This window comes from Rhinatrema bivittatum, chromosome 9, assembly GCF_901001135.1.
Source record: "Rhinatrema bivittatum chromosome 9, aRhiBiv1.1, whole genome shotgun sequence".
In the NCBI taxonomy this organism is placed as follows: Eukaryota; Metazoa; Chordata; class Amphibia; order Gymnophiona; family Rhinatrematidae; genus Rhinatrema; species Rhinatrema bivittatum.
In genome coordinates, this window is record NC_042623.1 from 23,314,299 (window position 1) to 23,339,665 (window position 25,367).

General features: G+C 43.6%; 1 protein-coding gene across 12 annotated transcripts in view; it reads left to right on the top strand.

Annotated features, from left to right (window-relative positions):
• Nucleotides 1–25,367, top strand: part of LOC115098596 (collagen alpha-1(VII) chain-like) — a 420,825-nt gene that overhangs the window by 35,768 nt on the left and 359,690 nt on the right. For 10 of the 12 annotated variants that reach the window (XM_029615285.1, XM_029615292.1, XM_029615282.1 and 7 more), the window contains exons 3-9: nt 12,110–12,293; nt 15,839–15,998; nt 16,529–16,622; nt 19,037–19,210; nt 20,082–20,242; nt 22,130–22,262; nt 24,211–24,327. In XM_029615285.1, the coding sequence (XP_029471145.1) occupies nt 12,110–12,293; nt 15,839–15,998; nt 16,529–16,622; nt 19,037–19,210; nt 20,082–20,242; nt 22,130–22,262; nt 24,211–24,327 (1,023 nt within the window). Of the gene's footprint in view, nt 1–9,901; nt 10,019–12,109; nt 12,294–15,838; nt 15,999–16,528; nt 16,623–19,036; nt 19,211–20,081; nt 20,243–22,129; nt 22,263–24,210; nt 24,328–25,367 lie in introns of all 12 variants that reach the window. The other 2 variants (XM_029615291.1, XM_029615283.1) reach the window with 2 other exon arrangements.

Sequence of the window (25,367 nt, forward strand, 5' to 3'; positions counted from 1 at the left end):
AATGAGTTGGGAGCCTGTCTTTTTTTTTTCTACCACTGGGGGATCCCGGGGTTTGAAGGAGGTTTGCCACGTACCGTTCAAAGCACGGCTTGGCTTGCTGGCCTCATGTGTGGCCTGTTCTTTTTGATTGGCGTGCACAGGTCTAATTCTAGCACTGCAGCCTGTGTCTCGTGGGGAATAGCACCAAAACCATGCATGGCGGAGTGTAGGGTGTGCAGCCTCTGGTCTAGGAGGCGCAATGTACGCTCCCTCGGTACTGGCTGCATGTCGGGGGAGGAGGGAACCTCCCTGAGTGCACCTGGTGAAAGAAGAGCCTCTAGGTCATTGGGGGCCACAGCTGCTATCCCAGGGGGATCAAATTTGATAGCCGGGCCGGCGGAGGATCTTAGTCAGATGTCCACATCTGCCAGGGAGGCCAGGGATTCCCCTCCTCCTCCTCCCTCGCCTGTGGATTTATTTATTTATTTATTCATATTGTTTTATAGACCAATATTCTGTATATCAATCATACCAGTTGATAACAAATAAATAAAGTAAAATGAGTACAAATATAAAATAAAACATTTACATCAGTTAAAATTACCAAAATATAATCAAATAAAACATTACATCAGATAAATAATAAAATGCAATTGGAATAAATTATCAAATTAAAATGAGATAAAAAGGACTAAGTAAACTCATAAAATTAAGTGAAAATAAAAGTAAAATAATAGACATTAATTTTTTTCTTGCTGCTCATCTATTATGTAGGGACCTCTTTGCTAAATGCCTGTTTAAACATCCAGGTTTTTAGCTCTTTTTTAAATTTATGATAATTTTGTTTCTAACCTTAGCTCAATTGTAAGTAAATTCCAAAGTGCTGGACCGGCAATTGTTAAGGCTCTGTCTCTTACTTTATTCAAATGTGCTGTTTTTACTGTTGGAATAGAGAGTAGACCTTTGTTAGTTGATCTGAGATTACATTGGAGAGTATAAAAATGTAGAGCTGCATTTACCCATTCCATTTGTTCATTAAATATTGATCAGTGAATCAGACAAAGGACCTTTAACTCAATTCTATTTTTTACAGGTAACCAGTACAAATTTATAAGAGTTGGAGTAATATGGTCAAATTTTCTTACACGTGACAACACTCTTGCTGCTGAATTTTGAAGTAATTGAAGGGGTCTTACAATGTTATTGGGTAGTCCAATAAGTAAGGCATTGCAGTAGTCAAGTTTCAAAAAAATAAGTTTTTGCAAAACTGTCCTAAAATCATTAGGGTTGAGTAATGGTTTCAGTTTTTTTAATAGGTGTAGCTTATAATAGCCAGCCTTAATTATCATATTTATATAATTTTTTATGCTCAACTCATTATCTAAAATTACCCCAAGATCACGAGCCGCATTAACTAAGGCAATATCAGATGAATCAATATTATAAGTCATTGGAAAGTTGATATCAATCTTACTCTTAAGTAGTAGTATTTCAGTCTTTTGGTTATTGAGTTTTAATTTCATGTGACATAATAATTGTTGTATAGTTGATAAATACACATTTATTAATTTGAGGGCTGCTTCAATTGTACTCTTTACTGGAATAAGTAATTGCACATTGTCTGCATAAATGTAATGAGCTATCCAAAGGCCAGCAAGTAATTTGCATAATGGCAACATGTATAAATTAAACAATGTTGCTGAGAGAGAAGATCCCTGGGGGTCTCCAGAATCTAAGTTCATCTTGTCAGAAATTGCCTGACCAATCTTTACCATGAAGGTACGATTACATAGTTATGAAGAAAACCAGCTCAAGGTTTTGTCTGATAAACCAATCCCAAATAATCTGTCTAAGAGAATTTGATGATTGTCAAAAGCTGCAGAAATATCTAACATAACTAGTAGAAAAGATTGACCTGTGTCCATTCCTCTGAGAATTGTGTCCATTAACGCTAGTAGCAAAGTTTCAGTGTTATGAGATTTCCGAAAACCATATTGAGCTGGATAAAGGATGTTGTGTTGGTCAAGGTAATCTGATAATTGTCTATGGACAACCTTCTCAAAGATCTTAGATATGAATGGAAGGTTTGAAATGGGCCTACAATTATTTAAGGATTTGTCTTTTGAAGTAGTAGATTTGGGAATAGGGCGAACCACTGCGCATTTTAATTTTTCAGGATATATCCCTTCTTCAAGCGACAGATTAATGATGTCTGCAACCGGTCTGGCAATAATGTTTGGTACTAATTTTAATTGTTTGATTGGAATAGTGTCCAATATATGGTTTGCTGGATTGAGTTTCCTAATCAGAACCTCAACTTCGTTTGAGCTAATTAAGTCAAAGCTAGTCCATGAATGTTCAGGTCAATCTTGAAGTGAGATCTTTTGGTGGAGTTCAGGTGAGAAATTATCAAGAATTTTTTGAATTTTTTCTTTGAAAAAATATGCAAAGTCATTACATTTCCGATCACGATCTTGAAATGTATAGTGGCTTTTGTTAGGTTTAATGAGGTTCTGGACTAAAGAAAAAAGAATCCTTACTGGAGGCAAATCATATGACATTTTTTGAATCATGGCTGGTAAGAACTTTAAATCTGGAAGCGACGCAGGGACCTCTGCGCTTGGAACAAGCCCATCGTTTGGGCCCACGAAGTGAAGGGGCAGAGAGACCGCGTATACTTATTGCTAAATTCCTAGACTTTGCATGAAAAGCGAAGGTCTTGCGTGCCGTCCATGCAGGGAAGAAACTTCCATACGAAAACAAGACCACTTTGGTGTTTCAGGATTATCCCACTAAGCTTTCAATGCTCCGGAGGGAGTTTTCACCATACTGCAACAGACTCTATAAACTTGGTTTGAAGTTTAATCTGCTTTATCCGGCGAGGCTCCTTGTCCAGCTGCCTGATGGAGTGCAATGGTGCCAATCAGTAGCTGAAGCAACTAAATTAATTTCTCGTTTGGAAACAGAAAAATTGGACTATCCAGATGACTCTTAGCCTTCTTTTTCATGATCCCCAAATTATTGTTTTTTCTCTGCTTACTGGGATGGAGGCTTCTTTCCTCCCACATCAGCTAATCAACAACAGCAGGGAGAGATGATATCAGTTTATTTTCTGTGAGGAGATAAGAGACTGCAGGATGCTTCAGGCCCTGTACCAGGAACACAGGGTGCTGTGCTTTATGTTTATGTCTCCATTGATACGTTTTGCCACACCGAGTCCTACTTTTGTCTGCAGAGGAAACTGGAGCGGGATGTTTCTGGTTTGCAGCTCAGGAATTTTTTGGACTTGTCAGACCCTGTACCGGGAACGCAGGATCTCAACGCATTAGACATGTGGATGGAAGAGTAGGCGAACTGCATCATTTTCAACAACCTTTTATTCAGTCATGTGAATTTACTGGAGGCGGGGGCAGATGTAGGTGGATGGGAAGATTAAGACGTAGATGGTGATCTCTAATTGTGGATAAAATTGACTAACTGGGGAAGAGCCAACATGGATTTTTGCAAAGGGAAATCATACCTATTAGAATTCTTTAAAAGGCACCAATACGTATGTGGATAAGAATGGGCCGGTCAGTATAATGTTCTTGGATTCTCAGAAGGCATTCAGATGGTCTGTAAGAAGGCTTGGTTTAAATTGCACCTTGTGCCTTCTTTGAAACCATTTTTGTCCACTCAGCAGTCTGAAACTATGATTCCATTGTTCGTCCTAGCTCTGATGGACCATTGTAACTCTCTATGGGTCTTCCCTTGAAAGGAATGCAGAAGATTCAAAATGCGGCCGCAAGGCTGATCTCTGGGTGAGGAGTGAGGGAGCTTATTTCAAGCTTCATTGGCTCCCAATTATTTTATAGACCCACAATTCAAGACAATGTGTTTTGCTTTTAAGGTCCTGTATGGTCAGGCCCTGCTTTATCTTTTAGGGAAATTGTGGAAATATGTCCCCAGTAGCCATTTAAGGTCAGAAAACGATTACCTGCTCTGCATGCCTTCCAGGAGAGGGTATAGATTGGCCAGAACTATAGCCCAGGCTTTTGCATGTGTGCAGAGCTGTTTTTTTCTATTAGGAGAACTAGGGTGCCGAGATTATTGGGGGTGGCTAAAGTCTCAGAAAACTGCAGGTGCCGCCTGCCCTCTTTTAAGGCACGGCACCAAAGGAGAGAGGGGAGTGGATGGTGGGTAGATGTAGGGGTAGAGACAGGGGAAGCTGGGTGGGTGAGGGAGTTGTGGAGCGAGAGCATTCTGGGAACTGCCAGAAGAGGGCAAACAGATTGGGCACAGCTGGGGTGCTAATCAGGGAGCGAAGGGAAGAAAGAGGAACATGCAGGTGGGGGGGGGGGGGAGGGGGAAGAGAGGAGAGATGCTGGATGGGGGGAAGAGAAGGGATGCTGGGCACTGTGGAGAGGAGACAAAGAGAGGTGGATGCAGGGCGTGGCAGAGAGTGAGAGGGGGATGCTGTGCCAGAGGGCTGCTGCCAGGCAAGAATGCAAGGGAGTGGACACAGCACTGAACGCCCCAGGCCTGCGACTGTGTTTCTGGTTGAATGAAACTCCTTATCCAAGGAGCTGAGATTGGAAAAACACTTCCTGAAATTTAGGCGGCTTTGGAAAGCATTTTTTTTTCCCAGCGGGCTTTTTCTTAAATAATTTCGTTTTTAGGTATTGGGAATGGTCTTGGGAATTCGGGTCTTGGCCTTTGGTTTGTTACCAGGGGAAGAGATCATTTGAACCGCTTTATTGGAGATTATTTTATTATTGTTCAGTCTATATGGTTTGTTTAAATTGTTCATTGTATTCATGACTTATCTGATGTACTTAAGTTGCTTAATTGCATTTTGCTTGTGTGCATTATTTTATGAGGTCTTTCTCCATCACTGCAGCAGAGCACAGGTCATTAAGAAATTGTGTGCGTTTCTGGTAGCTCCATGTCAAAACGATAGAGCCGCGTTGGAAAAGGTCCATGGAAGGGCAACGAAAACAATAAAGAGAACGAAATGGCTCCCATATGAAGAAAGGTTAAACAGGTTGGGGCTTTTCACCCTGGAGCAGAGAGAACTGAGAGGGGACGTGACAGAGGTTTATAAAAATCACGAGAGGAGTGGGAAATGGTTACTTACTCTTTCAAGTAGTACTAGGACTAGGGGGCACTATGTTAAGTGACTGGTGTGAAACAAGTGTAAGAAAAACATTTTCAGTTAGTGCACATTTAGCCAGTCTGCGTTTTTGTTGTGTATTAATTTGTGTATGGTGCATAGTAGGGATGTGAATCGTGAGATCGATCGTCTTAACGATCGATTTTGGCTGGGGGGGGGGGACGACTCTGATCGTCTTAGTTTTTTAGGTTAAAAAATCGTTTTATCGGGGGAGGGGGGAGGGCGGGAAAACCGGCACACCAAAACAACCTAAAACCCACCCCGACCCTATAAAATAAATCCTCCACCCTCCCGAACCCCCCCAAAATGTTTTAAATGACCTGGGGTCCAGTGGGGGGGGGGGGGGGGGGGTGTCCCGGCGCGATCTCCCGCTCTCTGGCCACGGCTGCGTTAAGAGAAATGGTGCCGGTGGCCCTTTGCCCTTATCATATGACAGGGCAAAGGTAGCGCCGGTGCCATTTTGGTTCCTGTGACCCGATGTCACGAGTGCAGGAGATCACTCCCGGACCCCCGCTGGACCCCCAGGGACTTTTGGCCAGCTTGGGGGGGCCTCCTGACCCCCACAAGACTTGCCAAAAGTCCAGCGGGGGTCCGGGAGCGACCTTCTGCACTCGGGCCGTATTGCCAATATTCAAAATGGCGCCGGCGCTACCTTTGCCCTGTCATATGGTAAGGGCAAAGGGCCACCGGCGCCATTTCTCTTAACGCAGCTGTGGCCCGAGAGTGGGAGATCGTGCAGGGACCCCCCCCCCCCACTGGACCCCAGGTAATTTAAAACATTTTGGGGGGGTTCGGGAGGGTGGGGGATTTCTTTTAAAGGGTCGGGGTAGGTTTTAGGGTTGTTTTGGTGTGCCGGTTTTGCCGCCCTCCCCCGCTCCCCCGATTTACGATTTTTGACGATAAATCGGGGGAATTGTTATTGTATCGCGGCTCAACGATTTTTGACGATTTAAAATATATCTGACAATTGTTTTAAATCGTCAAAAAACGATTCACATCCCTGCTAAACACAGCCCTTCGTGTACACATCCCCAACAGAAACTTAAGATCAGTCAACAAAGCACTCCTAACTATTCCATCAGTCAAAACAGCACGACTAACCCAGGTAAGAGAAAAGGCGTTATCCTTAGCGGGACCCATACTATGGAACTCCATGCCCCTGGAGTTAAGGTTACAAAGAGAAAACAAAACATTTAGGAAAAATCTAAAAACCTGGCTGTTTAAACAAGCTTTTCAAAAAGAGAAGGAAGAATAGAAACCAGGGAAGCGCAAGGAACACCCATACACACAACAGTAATCACCGAGTGTGTAGTTTTTTTGTTTTTTTGTTTTGTTTTAATAGAGAGCGCATCACTAAAGGATAAGTTACAATTATAAAACGAGTCTTGTACTTAAAACTGCTATAGAATTGACCTGGACATGATGTTTTTCACAGTTATCAATTAACATTTATTAAAAACTATGTTACCGAACCTTATGGCACCTATGTAAACTGAAAGATTTTAATTGCATTACTTTATGTGCCTTACTGTAAACTGTTGTGACGGTACCCACCTTAACGACGGTATAGAAAAGATTTTATTTATTTATTTATTTATTTATCCCTTCTTATTTTAAATAAATAAATAAATAAATAGATAAATTATTAGTCCTGTATACACAAGAGTCATCACCTCTTATTTCTGGGAGTGATCAGTAGGGAAGGGATCTTCCCAAGAAGATCCGCTGGGGTATTTCCAAGTGACCCAGACTGGCCATTATCGGAGACAGGTTGCTGGGCTTGGCGGACCGTTGGTCTGGCCCAGCGCGGCACTTCTTTCGTTCTTATGAGGGTGACAAGTCAAGACATCGTATATTTACGGCACGCCCTTCCAACAGGAAATTTCTGGGTGTGTTATAGGAGTAATTGCAGAGTAAGTTCAGATACAATGCATCTATATTAGCATACCACACTGTAAATATATTTAGAACATCGTACAGAAAGTATATAACATATTATAGTGCTACAATAGCTGGGGCAGCATGCAAAGGCAGCCACCATATAAAGTAGTGTGAATATTGGAGAGCAGGAGCTGCAAGGGTACTTAAAGTTAAGTGATGTGTACGTGTGTGGAAGGTATATACAGAGTTTTAGTGGGGCCAAAAGCTGCTTTGAAAAGTCAGGTTTTAAGCAGTTTTTTGAAGGATAGCAGATCTGGAGCAAGTCTGATGCAGGCCAGTAGTGTGTTCCTTAGAGTTGGGGGCAGATCCTGCGAAGGTCCTCGTTCTGGTACTGGTGAGGCTCGTTGTGTTTGGGGATGGAACTGCTAGGCAGGCCTGAGATAAAGAGCATAGGAAGCAGGTCAGTATGGAGGAGGTGAGAGAGCTGTCGAGATACGCTAGTGCTGGGCCTTTGAGGGATTTGTAGGTCGGATCTGAGATTTTGAATTTTGTGCAGGAGAGTGTAGGGAGACAGTGTAGGAATTTCAGGATTGGCTTTTCTCGATCCCTTCTTATTTGCGCTCCTAATCGTGCGAGCTGCTGCGTTCTGTATGAGCTGTAGCCAGAGGTTTAGGGCGTTACAATAGTCCAGGTGGGAGAGCAGACAGGCCTAGGTGGCAGTTTTGAAGGTGGGAACGGAGTTGGTTGAGTTGACGGAGGTGGAAGAAGGCTGTTTTGGTCCCTGCTTGGTGAGTAGTTGTGGATGTGTAAGGGCTTTCGGTATTGAGTAGATGGCAATTGGTTTCCAATTTCAGATGCTTTTCCTTCCTCCGCCATTCTCTTCCTTCTGCCCTTTTTTTTTTTTTTTTACTCCTCCTACTCCCAACTCATCTTTTTTTTTTTTAATCTCTTCACCCTTTCCAGCCTCACTCCTTTCCAAATCTTCTCCTCCCTATGTCTTTCTCTGCAATTTCCACACTTATCTCACGTTGTCCACCGGGATGGGCTCCGTTGCAGAAGCTACCTCCTCTCTCTACCTTAGCAAGATGAACTCACCCACCCTATCGCCACTGAAGCCCCCTTTGTCCTTTCCAGAGAGATGTGCTCTGCCTGCCGATACTGCACGTAACTCGGCCTCTCTCCCCAGAATTTCACGAGTTTCTTGCTCCCTGTGCTGGAAGGTAGGAGATGAGTTCCCAAAGCACGAGACTTGTGTAAGATGGGAGAGATTTGGCTCCCCTGCAGTGCTGTCCTTTGAATGGCCACCGGGAGGCACAACAAGAGCAGTGCTCGAGTGCTACCGTAGCCGCATTCACAGATCCGGGGCGCTAAAATGGGTGATGACATTTGAACTCATGTCTGTGCCTTGGTCACCCATCGTTCTGGCCTTTCACCTCGTCATATAGCTAAGCATTCATCAAAACATCCACCAGCTTACTAGATTCAATTCCTACCTGTCAATTAGGCCGATATATTTGGCTATAATGCCATTTAGTTCTGGCTCTTGAACAATGTCATCAATCTGCATTTCCAGATGTCGCCTGCAATTGAGTGACTGATGGAAAGATATCATTTTGGGAGTGCATGGAAAATGTAAAATAAAATCATCTCCCCTCTGATTAATGTTGCTGTTTAGTCTTGTATTTTCTCCAGCAGGTACTAATAGAAATTTGTTTAATACTAAATGAGGGTTTTCTCTGGCAGCTTTTGTCACTTGCTTTGCCTAAGCAAAATGTGGATTGCCCTGCTCGGTTAGACACTTCTCTCTTTATTTTTAACATAGTAGATGCTCGTTTATTCTCTTGCTTTCCTTTCCACCTCCTCCATGCTTCTCTCATTTGTGTTTCCTCCTTTGTCTGTCTCCCACCTCCCACCTCCCTCCTCTCTTTCTCTGCCTCTCCCTATCTCTCTTATCATTTCTGGTTTAATCATTGCTTCCCCATTTTACCTCTCTTTCCTTCTTCTCTCTATCTCTTATTTTTATTTCTCCTGTCCGTATCTTTTATTTCTTTCTTTTCTGTCCCTCGCTGTCTTTTTATCTCTTCTCCTGCTTGTCATGTCTCTCTTTACCCATAGTTCCTCATCCCTGCCTCTTGCCTTCTCTCCACAAGGGAAGTGCAGTGCTTCTTATTTAGAGCGGGGTTTCCCAGCTCTTTCCTGGAGGCTCAACTAACCAATTGGGTTTTCAGGGTACCCATAGGGCCAGATTTTAAAAGCTCTATGCACGTAAATCCAGTGGATTTACGCGCGCCGGGCCTATTTTCAAAAGGCCCGGCGACATGCATAAAGCCCCGGGACGCGTGCAAGTCCGGGGGTGGGGTGTGGTGGTCCGGGGGCGGAGCCAGAGGCCTCCGACACAGCGGCCATTTGCCGGTTTGAAAATCTACCCCATAATGAATATGCATGAGATAGATTTGCATACATTGCGGAACTCCTGAAAACCCAGCTGGCTAGGTGTGCCTCCAGGAGAGGGTTGAGAAGCACTGATTTAGAGACCTGAATTACAGGGCTAGGTACTTCCTATTCCCAGTGACGCCATCTTGATTGTGGTGGGTGTGGTGGTGCCTCCTGGTGACTGTTTTCATCGTCAGTGGTCCAACTGGGAGTATCAGTTTGCACCACTAGTTGGAGCCCCTAAGAGGGCATGGAGATCCAGTAGGGTGGCTAGTTATCTTAAAAGGGATTTGCAGGGATCTTATTGTCCTTTACCACACATGCACTAGTGCACAACTGAACTAATATACTGAAATATGTCACAGTATTTCCCACATGGACTTGCCAGCTCACTCTGTGTAAATAGCCCCACTTAACTTCCCAAAACTCTGTATCCTGTGCTTCTGTCTTCCATAGCCTTGAAACTGGCACCAAAAATGAGAATTGCCTATTTCAGGCCTTCAGCTCTGGTCATTTTGGTTCCTCTTCAAACCTTTTGACAAGATATTGGAATTGGTTGGCATTCAGTGAAATGTGAGTGCTGTGTGTTTCTGTAATATGTGTGACCCCTCCCCTTAATTCTGACTATGAATTACCCCTAAGCTTGGGGTGGGGCGTACCAAATGAGAAATGTTATTTATTACCAATATAATATATATTTGGGTTCGTAGCCTGAGTTGGGGATGAGACAGGGTCCCGGTCACCCCGATACCACAATTCTGTGCCCTTCCCACTCAACCTCTCACTTGTGGTGCCACAGATAAAATCATCACACAAGAATAAAGCAGTAATTAAGCCTTTTACTAGTATTGTGTAAGTAGACAGTAAACCAACCAGAACATTAAATGGGAATAGTACAGTAGTGAAGTATAATATAAACTTGCAGTTTTCTTATTTTATATCAAGCAATGCAGAAATAACACTGGATACGGCCTGTTAGTCAGGGCAACCAACGTACTCATATGGATAGTAAAAAAAAATAAAAAAAAAAAATATATATATATATATATATATATAAGGAACACTAATAGAGAAAGGTTGGGGGGAAAGCGAGGAAGTAGACAACTTTCAGAAATGTTCTTTATCCCTGAGTACTCAAAATGGGGGGTGGAGGGGAGGAACAGATCCACCCCAATGTTACCAGTTTGTAAAGGGTGCACCATGTCCCAAATACAAAATTGTGTGAAAAAAAAAAAACAATCAAGAAAATGAAGAAATCCCTCTTGATGGTGGAGCTGGTTAGATGAAAAAAGGCAAGGAAATAAACCTTCTCCTTCCTCTGCTAAGATACTCTCTGTGCAGAGTTTAGATTACTTAACACTGTCTCTTAGGAGGGTGATCCAGCCTGGATATCTCTGGAAAGGAAGTCTCTCAGCTCATGGCTCCCCTGCCTCTTTGTTAGGATTTTACATGTAGCTCGTCTATGAAGCAAGAACAGCTCTATCTGTCTCTCTATTTCCTCAGAGCGCAGACTTCAGTCTTTTCCTCTCGATAATTAGCTCTTCAGGAGAAGAAGTGATTGCAGGGCTGACAGGTGCACTTCTCTCTTCCTGGCTCTAACTCCTGACCTTCCCCGCCCCTCCCATACAGACAGAGCCAGCCAAACTGCGCCTGTTCTTCCTTAAATGGTCTCCCAGCATTCCTTTGCCTTCCTTCTCTGCTGGCTATGTAGTGCTGTTCTCTGGGCAGGCTAAACAGTACAGCCCTTTTTTCCAACTTGTTAACACTGTGTGTGCTGGATGCTGGTTCTTGCAGAATATTTGTCAGTCACAGGAGAGCAGACGTATTTTTTGATGTATTTTTGTATTCCTTCACCTTGGCTGCGGCGGCTTGCAGGGTTGAAAACCCCTTTTTGACAGGTCCAAAACACATCACTCAGGTCAACATAGCTTGGTCCACATTGTAAGGCTCCAACACATGATAAGCTCATGTGGGAAGGAACCTGGATTATAGTAGCTTGCTACCGTGTTTTGATAAGCAGCACTGCATGGTGTAAAATGGCATGCATTATGACTTCATAGGTATTGCTACTTGCATGTTTCTTGATTTAAGGCTGCACCCTTGAGGTGGCACAACTGTAGTCATTTCTGGCAGATTGTGCCTAAAAGCAGAGTAGGATTTGTATAATACACAATGAGGGCAACCTTCAAAGCCCTTTCTATGAGCCCTTTCATTAAAAACTCTCCACCCTATACAGTGGTAAAAGGACACGTCCTGTTCTACCTACACTGAGGGAAGCTGTGCCCAGGGCAGGGTTGGTTCGGGGGAGAAAATGGCACACATAGTTTAGTATTTTCAAAACCATGTGCATTGTTTTAAATCGGGAAAAGTACTCCTGTGGAAAAAGGAAGTGCATGTCTCCACTCTCCACAGGTACTGTGTCCCTAGGAAATTTTCATAGTGAAAGTATATGCACAATTTTACTTTGAAAATTGGTGCCAAGAGCGTGGGTATAAAGCATTCCCAGAGTTTGCAGCAACATGCATTGTTTTACAATTGCTCCCAATGGTAAAAAATCTGAATGTTGTTTATTTCTCCTAAATTCTTTCCCCACACACAATTCTTCTGGCCTTAAGCCATTCTGAAGTAACATTCTGAGTGAGGCTGTGCCCTTCCTCCCTGCAGTGTGCAGAACAGCAGAAATGGCGGACATCTTGTTTCTGGTGGATGAGTCATGGAGCGTTGGCGAGAGTAACTTACAAGCGATTAAGGACTTCATCAGGGGCATCATCGAGTCGTTTGGAGAGGTTGCGGTGATAGGGAAAGAGGGCGTGCGGTTTGGAGTTGCACTTTATGGAGATACGACGAGGTAAGTCAAGGCAACCCAAGCCAAACCATACCAGAAAAAGCTAATATCATCCAATCAGATATAATTTCAGAAACCCTTGGATATTTATTTCTCCAAGATTAATAATTTGGATTTATTTCCAACCTCTTTAATATGCAGAAATATATTGGGGAGGAAGGTAGGTAGCACATTCCTGAAGCCTGGATGGCTTGTAAGTAGAAGGTACAATACTGTTATAATTATTAACTTGTTATATCTCCGTCCCTAATGAAGTGCACAGTTTGGATAGGTTCGGGCTCTGTCTGGCATCTTTGTAGTTTTTTCCAGTTTGGAAAGAGTGGACTTGTAGAATAAATATATAACATTTATTTGCTGTCTCATTTAGGATTTACTTGGCTGCAATGCAGATAGGGGTAAATTTTAAGAGGTACGTGTGGGCGTATATGCGTGCGCGCTACCCGGCATGCATACATGTACGCCCGATTTTATAACATTTTATAACATTTTATAACCCCACCTTCCCTTCCCCTACCTCCCCCTACCTCCCCTGCCCTTTTCCCCCTATCTTTTTATTTTTTATTTTCTTGTTGAAAAACTTACTTCAGCCCTGGGGCTGAAGTAAGTTGTGCGCGACGGCCGACTGCCGGCACGCGATCCCCGGCCCAGTAGCAAATGGCTGCTGTGCCAGGAGCCTCTGACCCCGCCCCCCGCCCCTGAACCGCCTCTCTCCACCCCCCACCCCTTCCCCGTCCCCTCCCCACCCCTTTTTGCAAGCCCCGGGACGCATGTAAGTCCCGGGGCTTGAAAATAGGCCCAGCGCGTGTATGACTGGTTACATGCGTAAATCCTTCAGATTTACGCACGTAAGCTTTTGAAAATCCGGTCCATAATCTTTCCTTTGCTTACAGTACATATGACTTTAGAAGTTCTCTGACAGCTCAGGGGCCTGCTTCCTTGAGCACTACAATGAAATATTGAAAGAAAGATGTCTTGTTCTGTCTTGTGGAATAAGAACACAAGAGCACACAGGCACGCAGCGCACCAGTAATACCCTCCAAGCATCTATTAAAAATGTCACGGTAAATGGATCCATTTATTTATTTTTTTTTGCATAAATTATTTCAAATTTTCAACATAAGACAATTGGCACAAGAAGCAAGAAACAAGAAAAGAAAACACCAGTAAAATACTCCTGTGGCAAACTCTGTATCAAGTCCTATAGCAATTAGGGATGTGCATTCATTTAAAACAAAACTGCAAAAGGTGACGAATAAGGCTAATTTGTTTCATTCGAGGGGTCCTGAAATAAATCGGGGGTGCCCGAATGAAACAAATCTTATTCACTCGTTTAATTTTAAACTAATGATTTGGGCCCAGGTCCAGGCCCAAAGCCAGGACCACACCTAGAACATAGACCGAGGCCCAAAGCCTAGGCCTGAGCGCAACACTGGAGCCTTGGCGGAGGCATGGGGTGATGCCAGGGCCTCAACTGAGGCACCCAAAAATTAAACAAAAAAACCAAACTTATCTTATCCATTGGGTATCTGATGAAGGCCAGGTCCCGACACCGAGCCCTCAGCCGAGGCCCCCAAAAAAGTTAAATAAAAAACAAAACTTACCTTATCCATCAGGTATCTGACGAAGACCGAGGCTCGGATACAGGCCCAATACCGCGACCTGGCCTGGAGGATGCGTCCTGACACTGAGGTCCTGGCCCGGACCCAGGCCCAATGCCACGACCTGAGGCCCCGGTGTCGGGACCTAGCCTCCAGGTCGGGTCGCGGTGTTGGACCTGAATCTGGAGCAAGGCTGCGGCATCGGGACCTGGCCTCTGGGTCAGGCCTAAGCCTCAGCCTTGAGTAGGCTGAGGTCACAGTGACCTACTGCGCACTTGGCCTACGCAAGGCCGATAGGCCGAAGCCAGTGGATCCCCATTGGACCAGGTAAGTGGGGGCTGGGGGGGGGGATCCAGGCCCCTGCATTTTTTCTGGCCGGCAGGCAGGAGGCCCGGGAAGACTCATTTTCATTTTTGGGGGGGGGGGGGTTCATTTTTTTAATTGTTTGATTTGTTTTTTTTCTCAAAAATGAAAACAAATCAAACAATCCACAAACCAAACTTTGTGGAAAAAAAACTTCTGAAAACGAACTGAAAACGAAAATGAATTTTTTTTTCCTGCGCATCCCCTCCCTTTCCCCACCTTCCATCCCCCAAGAATAAAAATAAAAGATACAAGATACAAAATACAACAAATCTGTACCAGACTTCCAATGCATACTAAACATAGCACACCAAGCACAGTGATTCCACCAGCCTGTATAGATAAACAAATTCCTTTCCTTCGCAACCCCGAAAGTATCAGAATCCATTCCTAACATGCACAGCGCAGCTGAGCATTTAAGGTAACATTCCACCAGGTACCTATGGATTGAAAGATGCTTTCCCAAAACTGTATACATTCCCACAACCCATGAATCAGGGTAGCAGCTTTGTGACCACATTTTAAACAATCCCCATTTAAAAAAAAAAAAATTTTAGCTGCTGGAATTCACCTTAACCATTAAGAGCAATCCTGTTTGGAAAAGGGTCACACTTGACAGCATGTCGTGTAGAGCTCTAGGAGCGGTATTGGTCTTGAGGTCAAAATGAATACTCTGCAGGCTGGAGTAGCTTCTGTTGGACCAATAATGCAAGTCACAGCTGCTGAAGGGTCAGAGGCATGGGATAAGCAGTGGGGATGCTAATTTGAGGAGACAAGCGAGAGGGATGACAGAGATCAATGGGTTTCTGTAATATTGCAGCATGAAGGGAAAATGAGCAGTTAGATAGGCTGTGTGCTTCGTATTTGCAGTCATATGCTCTGCAAGTTCTGTAATCAACTAGAAGTCCTAGGAAAAATATCGGCACTCAATACCTGGATCTGTCTAGCAGGCTACGTGGGTTGGTGGTGGGGGACGGGAGCTAGGAGGCCAAATGTTTGGGCTACAACTAGTTTATCACAGAGCCTTGTGGTTAGGCATGGGAATGGCATGAGTTGGAGGGCAGTGAGTGGGGATCTCATTTGCTCATCTACCCAAAATGGTATTCAAAGGAGGAAAACAAAAGGACTGTCCTGCATAAGGAGATATCTTGCAGGTGGTCACGCCCATTGGCTGGCAGCTGGGATTGTATCCTTAGCAGTGTGGAGAGAAAAACTGGGAAGACTGGATGGATGGAGGGACTTTTTCTGCAATCGTTTACTGAGTCACTATATTTCCATGTTTCTGCACCACATGGTATGTCCTTCAGAGTATGAACTCCTGAATTTTGAGCCCTAGTTGTAGTTCCCTAAAGAACGCAGTGAACATGCTCTAGAGAGAGAGAGAGAGAGAGAGAGAGAGAGAGAGAGTGTGTGTGTGTGTGTGTGTGCTGATGCAGAGGGTACATGAACCAATGAAGTGCCGCAAATGGGATTTTATTCCTGCAATTAAACTTCATAGCTTATGCAACTGTATAATGCCTGTCCTACATGTATCCACAGTGCCTGCCTGTCCATCCAGTCAGCCATCTCTTCTTCATTTCTTTCCAGGATGAGCATTGAGCTGTCAGATTACTTCTCCGTAGAAGAGGTGCAGCAGGCCATTGGAGACATTTCGTACAAAGGGGGAAACACGAAAACCGGGGAGGCCCTGGCTTTCCTCGCAGATACAACGTTTGATCCTTCCAGATCAAGAGAGGACGCAGCGAAGGTCGGGCAGAGGCACCAAATAAAGCGCCGTGATGCGGATGCAAGAGGGTGATGCCCCTTCCCACCTGAGCTAGGCCCGTGGAGTGCTAGAGGGCGTTTGGCTTTACTGACAAGGAGTTTGCTTGAGGCAGTGGCAGGAAAAAAACAAACCCCCAACTGTTCCTTGCAAGGAAGCAGAATCCCTGATTTCGATGGCCAATAATTTCACCATTTTTCCACTGTCTGTAGGGTTGTCGCCTTACCCAGGTTAACCTGACTAGGCTGATCCTATCCATGTTCGACCCACTGCATGCATACAGACGTAGCCCTGCTTTTTATTAGGGAAATCAGAAATTCCTGTTTGGTTGACCTCAGGTGAGGTGGCAGTTCTATACCCCACCCACCCCAGAGCCTAAGGGAAAAGGTGAAGGACCCTAATCTCACAACAAAGTTTGCTTTTGGTTGCATTTAACTACTAAATAGGTAGAGAACATTAAGAAGGAAAACCCATTTTCCTTCGTGGCCACATTAATTTAACGTTTTTCTTGACAGATAGTCATTTTAATCACCGATGGGAAATCTGCAGATGCGGTGGAGGAGAAAGCCATACTGCTGCAGGACAGGGGAGTTACCGTGTTTGCTGTGGGTACGTACGTAGAACAAAAGTGTATGTCCTCCTTTATACTCCGCTGCTTTGGTGTTTTATTACTCTAGCAAAAGGGGATCTGACACAAAATTGCAACGCTCCTGGGAAGACACATTTCAGATATCAGGGTGCTGTTGTCTTGTCTCATAATACCCACACAAGAGTTCATTAGGACTCCCTGGTGTTACAGGGACTGCATTTTAATTCCCGTGATACTATGCTACCTGGCAATTACTTTACAGGAAAAGTGCATTGGGCATGGGGGTTGACATCTGAGAATGGACAAAGAATTTGCTGGCATGATAGCTCCACTATTTTTAACGTAAGGTGGTTATGTATTATAGTATTTGAATCTTTATTGTTACTAAAATCAGTTAAAAAAAGTAAAATGGATACGTTATCTGGATAAAATTACCTCGATAAGTTATCAGGGTTATTCAGTGGGATAATCATCCTGCTAAATATCCTTGAATACAATTATCCAGGTACACCTGGATATCTTTGAAACCTAACCGGCTATGTTTCAATATCGCCAGTTATGTTTAAAATTATCCGGGAACAAGCTACCTGGATAAATGTCTTTGAATATTTATTTATTTATTTATTTATTTATTTAGTATTTTTTTTATACCGACCTTCATGGTTAAATACCATATCAGGTCGGTTTACATCGAACAAGGGGATAGTAACAGAAAATACATATTTAAATAAGTGGATAAACAGAAGAATCAAAGTTACATTCAACAGGGATGGTAAAAACTTGGAAGCTTAAGCAGCTGGAAAGAAAGGCCTAAGAAGGCATAAAGTTAAGTAAACATATTGACTTCATACTAATTTTATTTATTTATTTATTTGTTTATTTAAAAGATTTTATATACCGTCATTCGTAGTTACATCACAACGGTTTAGAAAAGCATAAAAACAAATTCAAAGAAATACATTGCAGTAACAAAGTCAAGAAGGCTTTAAAATAAATAGATACATTTTAAGTTGGACTCTGAAGCATCTGTAACTATATTGGTCCTGGAGAAAACTGGAATCTTTGAGATACCATTGAAAGGACTAACAAAAAAGATGTTGCAGTGCACAGGCTTTCAAGATCTCACAGGCCTCTTCTTTATCTGATTTTAGGAAGGGACCTGGAGGTCTCCGTGCTTTCCAGATCTAGAAAGCCAAGGTAGGGAGGAAAAGGATCATAGGTCACCTCCTTCCCCTGCCATTGTTGTCCTCTCAATGCAGAAAGAGGCTAACGGAATAATTCTATGTTTTTATTTATTTTATTCCATTTTTTGTTTCGTAAAAATGTGGTTTATTTGTTGTATTTCTAGTGGTCTGGCATCCAGTTTCGGTTTGACCTGCTTCATGTAGTGCTGTGTTTGGTTGAAAAGATATGATCGGTTAACTGATAACTGAGCTGTGTGGGTGTATGTGCTATGAAGGAAAAGTATGATGCATCTTTCTGTATATTGTCTTGTGGGATATACAATTAATTGTTTATGATAGTGCTAAATAGTATTATCAGTAGTTAGTGCGAATGACTCATGCTTGCTAATGTAACATTGCTGTATGAGAATAGTGCCTTTATCTTCAGATCTCCCTCCAGTTCTGGACATCCATTGTTCCGTGGAAGTGTGATGTGTTAGAGAAGATGAGAAAAAGAGTATGAGGGAAGGTGCAAGATTGTGACTGAAAGGAAACAGAAGCTTATATTTGGATAACAGAAATGGTGTGTGGTTGTTGTCCTAATGTCAGGGTATGCCAGAGCAGTTTTTTAAAAAAGGGTGCTGCATTCCTCAATGAAAAAGGTGGCTTTATCCCTTTAAAAGTGCCTTTTGCATGGGAAAGTTTAGCCAGTGCTTAAAAATAGGTAAAGTTGTTCATTTCTTCTTTGTAATTATTATCTGGGAGAGTAAAAGAAGAGCATCTGTTCTTTATTGTCTACTTTTATACCCCTAGCTAATTTCTAGTTTGATTTATTTCAATTTTTGTAAGTGCTATGTTATCAGCTATATATCATTACTTATATCTGTTGGATTGTAAAGCTTGTTGCTAATTTAATGTTCATTGTAAACCGAGGTGATGTTTGCTAACGAGCCGCGGTATATAAAAATCCTTAAATAAATAAATAAATAATACTTATTTTTTAAATAGTGTAAAAAAAAAGTTTGAAATGTGTGAAAACTGGTCTGTAGCAAGCGATGGGAACTCCGTGGCAGCGCTTAGGCCTGGATTTGTGGCAGCCTGAGACTTGAGGAAATATATATTTGGGTCTGAGGGGCTGCAGGAGGTGAATCACATGGGCACCTCCGGCAGCACCTCCTGCCATTCCAGTTCTCGTCCTTCCAGAGCAGAAAGTGATCATTTATATTTGGCATCCAACACAGTGAGCGAGTCCCTTTTCTTCTTGGCTCTAGGAATTAAAAGCGCTGATAAGAAAGAACTGAAAAGCATTGCCTCTGACCCCTACGAGGAGCATGTGCTATATGTGGAAGATTTCCAGTTCCTAAGCACCTTGTTGCCCAAAATCTCACGGAGGATCTGTTTCACTGCGTCCGAGCCTCCAAGGCCAATCAGAGAAATAACGGACAGTGAGTGTGTCAGTTTGCTTATGTTTGCTGCCTTCGGTCTGTGTTGCGGATTTGGCTTTATACAAAAAAAAAGGCACGCGACAATCCAGTACTCTGCGTAGACGGGGTGAAATGCATTTCTCTCCATCGGTGTTTCAGCCCATAATAAGAACCTTTCTCAGGGTACAGATAATGCATGCGCATTCTCACACAAATTAAACATAGTAATGACGGCAGAAAAGGACCAAATGATTAATCCAGTCTGCGCAGCCAGCTTTTTTTTGGTAATATCTGCCGCACCGTGTAGGTTACCCCCATGTTTCTCTTAAGGGTGACAACTGCCACTCCGTGCAGTTATCTCCAAGCCTTATGATAGCCCACAAAAAATGTACTGCTAGCAACAATTTTTAGTGGGTGATGCACAATTTTTATAATTATCAGCATAGTGATGTCATCCAGGGTCTAGAGTGATGTCAGCAAGCGTTGTTTACCCTAAAAGGACTCTAGAAATACCAACTTTCATTACCATCAATGTGCAGTGTTAATGAATAGCAAATGCCAAGGCATTGCCCCAGCAACAACAGATAATGGGGGCAGATGTGTGAAAGGTTTGCTCTAGTGCAGAACCTGCTCTTGCTTTTGGCATGATTTGCAAAATTTATTTTTAAACTACTGATGATGCTTCAGCTGATGGATCTGGAGCAGCTTTTGCACTGGAAGAAAACCAGAGCGAGAGTTAGTTACGCAGCGCTGAATTAAAGGCAGCCATGAGGATTATTGTGGTCTGTAAGTATGCGATGGTAACATGCCACACATGAACTTCCCAGACTCTCGGTGCAAAATGATTTGGGGGTGTGGATTTTCACCTGCCTTTTTGTTCTTCCTCTCTCAGTGGAGAAGATTGTTGGCCCCAGGGACTTGATTGTGAGTGAACAGAGCTACAGCTCCCTCCGGCTGACTTGGACGCCTGCTACAGGGGCTGTGACAGGGTACCATGTGGCGCTGGATTCCCTATCTGCTACCGGGCAGCTGCTAGCGGGCGAGCAGAAACAGGTGGTGCATGCATGCATGCAAGCAGAAAGATACACAAAGAGCTTTAAAAGAGATTTTCTGGTTTTGCCCTAAAAAGAGGCGGGGAAGAAAAGGAGAATGTGCAAGGATATAGACCTAAATAGGACACGCTTCCTAAACTTTCTCTAGACAGTAGAGATGTGAATCGTGTGATTGATCGTCTTAACGATCGATTTCGGCTGGGAGGGGGAGGGAATTGGATCGTCGCAGTTTGGGTTTTTTAAATATCGTGTAAATCGTGTAAATCGAAAACCGGCACACTAAAACATCCCTAAAACCCACCCCGACCCTTTAAAATAAATCCCACACCCTCCTGAACCCCCCTAAAATGCTTTAAATTACCTGGGGTCCAGTGGGGGGGAGGGGAAGGGGGAGGGCAGGAAAACCGGCACACTAAAACAACCCTAAAACCCACCCCGACCTTTTAAAATAAATCCCCCACCCTCCCGAACCCCCCCAAAATGCCTTAAATTACCTGGGGTCCAGAGGAAGGGTCCCGGTGTGATCTTTTACTCTCGGACCTCCGTGCGTTGTAGAAATGGCGCTGGCGCTACCTTTGACCTGTCATATGACAGGTCAAAGGTAGTGCCGGCGCCATTTTGTTTTTTTGTCCCCCGACGTCAGGAGCGTAGGAAATCGCTCCCGGACCCCCGCTGGACCCCCAGGGACTTTTGGCCAGCTTGGGGGGGCCTCCTGACCCCCACAAGACTTGCCAAAAGTCCAGCGGGGGTCCGGAACGATCTCCTACCGCGAATCGTTTTTCCGTACGGAAAATGGCGCCGGCCATACGCCGTATAGCCGGCGCCATTTTCCGTATGGAAAAACGATTTGACTGCAGGAGGTCATTCCGGACCCCCGCTGGACCCCCAGGGACTTTTGGCCAGCTTGGGGGGGCCTCCTGACCCCCACAAGACTTGCCAAAAGTCCAGCGGGGGTCCAGAACGACCTCCTACCGCGAATCGTTTTTCCATAGGGAAAAACGATTCGCGGTAGGAGATCATTCCCGGACCCCCGCTGGACTTCGTTTTTCCGTAGGGAAAAACGATTCGCGGTAGGAGATCGTTCCGGACCCCCGCTGGACTTTTAGCAAGTCTTGTGGGGGTCAGGAGGCCCCCCCAAGCTGGCCAAAAGTCCCTGGGGGTCCAGCGGGGGTCCGGGAGCGATCTCCTACGCTCCTGACGTCGGGGGACAAAAAAACAAAATGGCGCCGGCGCTACCTTTGACCTGTCATATGACAGGTCAAAGGTAGTGCCGGCGCCATTTCTACAACGCACGGAGGTCCGAGAGTAAAAGATCACACCGGGACCCTTCCTCTGGACCCCAGGTAATTTAAGGCATTTTGGGGGGGTTCGGGAGGGTGGGGGATTTATTTTAAAGGGTCAGGGTGGGTTTTAGGGTTGTTTTAGTGTGCCGGTTTTCCCGCCCTCACCCTTCCCCCGATTTACGATTTTTTGACGATAAATCGGGGGAATTGTTATTGTATCGCGGCTCTAACGATTTTTGACGATTTAAAATATATCGGACGATATTTTAAATCGTCAAAAAACGATTCACATCCCTACTAGACAGTGCCTCAGTAGTAAGTGCTAGTATAGGGTGCCAAACTCTAGACCTTTGAAGGCCACCAGCAGGTCTGGCGTTTATGATATCCACAATTAATATTTATTAGATTTATTTGCATACAGGGCAGCCTGGGTTACGAATAATTCATGTATATTTTCCGATGATCCTGAACACCAGGCTCATTGACAGCCCCAGAGGTGCCAGTTTGACACCTTCCAGTGATGCTGACTCTGATATAGCCTCATTGGCTTCCTGCAGCTTTGTAAACTGGGAGCTAAGCCATGTCCTTTCTGTGTTATGTGCCAGCAGGTTATTCTGGACGGTGACAAAAACACTGTTTTGATGACAGACCTGAGGCCCAGCACAGAGTATTTATTAACAGTCCTGCCTGTTTACGCGGACGTCTTGGGGGATTCTGTTACTGTTAAAGGGAAAACAAGTGAGTTTCCAGCCCTATGTGAAATCCCATTCCTCCTGCTAACCCTTCAAATGTAGAAAATACCGTACATAGAGAAAAAAAAAATTTGTTGATTGGGAAAGCCGGATTAAGATAAATGCACTGTTTTCAGATGGATGTTGGTGATTCTCAACCTAGCCCTGGAAGTGTACCCTAACCAGTCTGTTTTTCAGGATGGGCCACTATGAATATGCATGGGAGAGATTTGCATGCCCTGGGACTCCAATGTAAGCAAATATATTTCATGCATTTTCATTATAGAGATCCTGAAAAACAGACCGGTTGGGGTTTGCCTGTAGGACAGGATTGAGAGAAACATTGGCCCAGGTTGAGAGAGCATCAGTGACAGAGGTAAGTCTTGAACTCATGACTCAGGGCCTCTATATTCCTCTAACCTCAGGCCACGCCTCCTCCCTCAGCTGTTTCTTGTACTCTTCATCTATACATTACATCTCCAAACCAAGGAGGCTCAGGGGATTCAAAAGATTAACATTCAACTTGACTGATGTGCATGGTACTGAAGGGCATTGCTTTTACCAGACGGTTCCACCACGCCATCGGTGCCAGCTTCAGCCAGAACTAGCTAAGAAGTTACTATGTCTTGCTGGAAGTAACTCTTCCTACTCTGTTGTTTCTGTTATAAAATAAACAGTATGTGTGTGCATGAGAAGAGAGGAGGAATGTGGCCTGATTTATAATTGCACTCCTTCCCTATATGGATTTGGAGTTTCCCTATGCCTGACGAGGCAAAACCAGGCCTAGCTTATCCTGCCCCAATAGCTAGAGCTTTCTGGTAATCCTACCTAAACTGAAACGGCTGAAAAATAAATGTACTTTAAGATGAAGAGACGCATTCTTCATAGCTGCAGAAATAAGGCTCGAAAAGGCTCTTAAATTGTCTTCCAGCAAGTTTGAAAGACGTCGTTAATGTGTAAAATTTAAGGAAGTTTATTGTACACATGGCCAGCTTTAGCACCATAGTGCCCCGTCTAATCACCAGGGTTGAGTTTATCGCTACAGTTCCCCCCTACCCCCCTGCTTTCATTTTCACCAAGTGCTGTTTGGATTCAGGGTGGATCCTGCATTTGTCCATAATGAGGCGGTAATTTGGGAGGGGTGGATATAATTTTTAATTGGATTTATACCGTTTTGTTTTGTTTTTTTGCTGTATTGGCGTTCATACCAACCTTATTGCACTGGTAAAAGCCTGGAGTAGACCTTTGAAATTATGATCTTCCAACCATTCTTTGGATCCGCCTTTATGATGGTTTTTATTTTGTGTGTGTGTGTCTGCTGTTGGCCAAAAGGTTTTGTGGCATTCAGGGACCTTTTTTGAAATAATTATTTTTGATGGAAATATAGTTCTATATATTTTTAAGGGAGGGTTTATGTGTTTTTGTATTTTTTGTCTTTTGTGTTGTATGTTTGGATATATGTGGGCACTTGTGTTCTTTCAGTGGTGGTTGTGGATGAAATTTATTGCTTATTATTTGATTTTTTAATTTATGTATTACTTTGTTACTATTATTTTGAAAATATTTCTGTCACATCTACTGAGTTATATAAGTTTTGAAATTCAGTTAAAGTTTTTATTTCATTACAATGACTTTAAAATTAATATTTTTTCACCTACAGAATACTAGCCACATGCCAGAGGAAGTACTTTCGTCGTTTGTGAAAAATAACATGCATGATATGTTTATTAATCTGTTTGGAAATCCTAAACAGATCTTCTACCGAGATCAATTTGCAAGTTTATCGGCGCATGCTGAAGAAAAAAAGAAGCCAAAACTCATTATACATTGCAAAATAATTGATTTTTTTTTTGTGTGTCTTAAGTTCTCTCAAACGGTGCGTTCTGTCTTGGGCTTGTGGTGCTCTGTTAATGCCAGATTGATCAGGCAGTGGGACCTCTCTTATATCTTTGAAGCCCCTGTGCCACCGGTGACCAACTTCCGAATCATTGAAGAAGGCCTCTTCAGTCTGAAGGTGGCGTGGACCTCTCCTCTGGGGAAACTGGACGGCTATAAAATCTACATTCCCCGATGTAAGTAAAACATGGACTCTGTAATTGTTTGTAGGTGTATGATACTTTTTTTTTTTTTAATGTTTATTTAATAACGTGAGGAACAGCATTACAGAAGCCATACAACAAAGAGAAAAAAAATAAAAAAAATACAGAAGCCAAGCAGGACCAAACATAAACCAGCTTAAATGACTGCAAACTGAACAGGTCAGGTATCAAGTCTGAAAAACATATATGACCAGATTAAGGGGGATTATTCCAGTATTCCTAAAAGCTCCCCCACATCGTATCATAAAATGCTTCAGCGGGTGTGTCAGTCTTTCAATGTTGGCAATATCCAGTACCTGTTTATGGTGTATGATATGTTTTATTGTATTAATATTTAAAAATCCAGAGATGTCATAATGCAGGGGTGGCCAACTCTGGTCCTCAGGAGCCATAAACTGGCCTGGTTTTCAGGATCTCCACAATGAACATGCATGACAGAGATTTGTGCACGCTGCCTCCATTGTATGCAGATCTATCTCATGCATATTTATTATGGATATCCTAAAAAGACAGGCCTTTTTGTTGCTCTTGAGTTAGCCACCCCAGGTATAGTGTGTGAGTTTTCCAGACCTCATGGGCCCCTTCTGCAGATGCCAGGCTTGGGTCCCGTCTGAATGCTGACATATTTAAAGGAATCAGCGTCACCGCGTCAGGGGTTGAAAACCTTTCACCATCTTTAAATTTTGTCACCGGTCCCCAAGCTGGGTGCTTTATCCTTAACTTTGGGGTGATATGGGTCCGGGTTCAGTCCGGATAGGGAGGAAGAATAATCTTCCCGGGCCACGCACTCTTTACTCTCAGTGCCCACACTGAAGGTAGAGCACCTCCAACAGGTGCCAGGCAGTTCAGAGAAGGAGCAATGAAGGCAATAACAACAACAAGGGTAGGAAAATCAGGAATAACACTTTCTGGAGTCCAAGAATGGTGTTCAGGTAAAATAGTCTTTACTGCAACTTAAATAAAATAATCCAAGCCAAATGCCAAAAATACAAAACAGTATAAAAAATGTAATA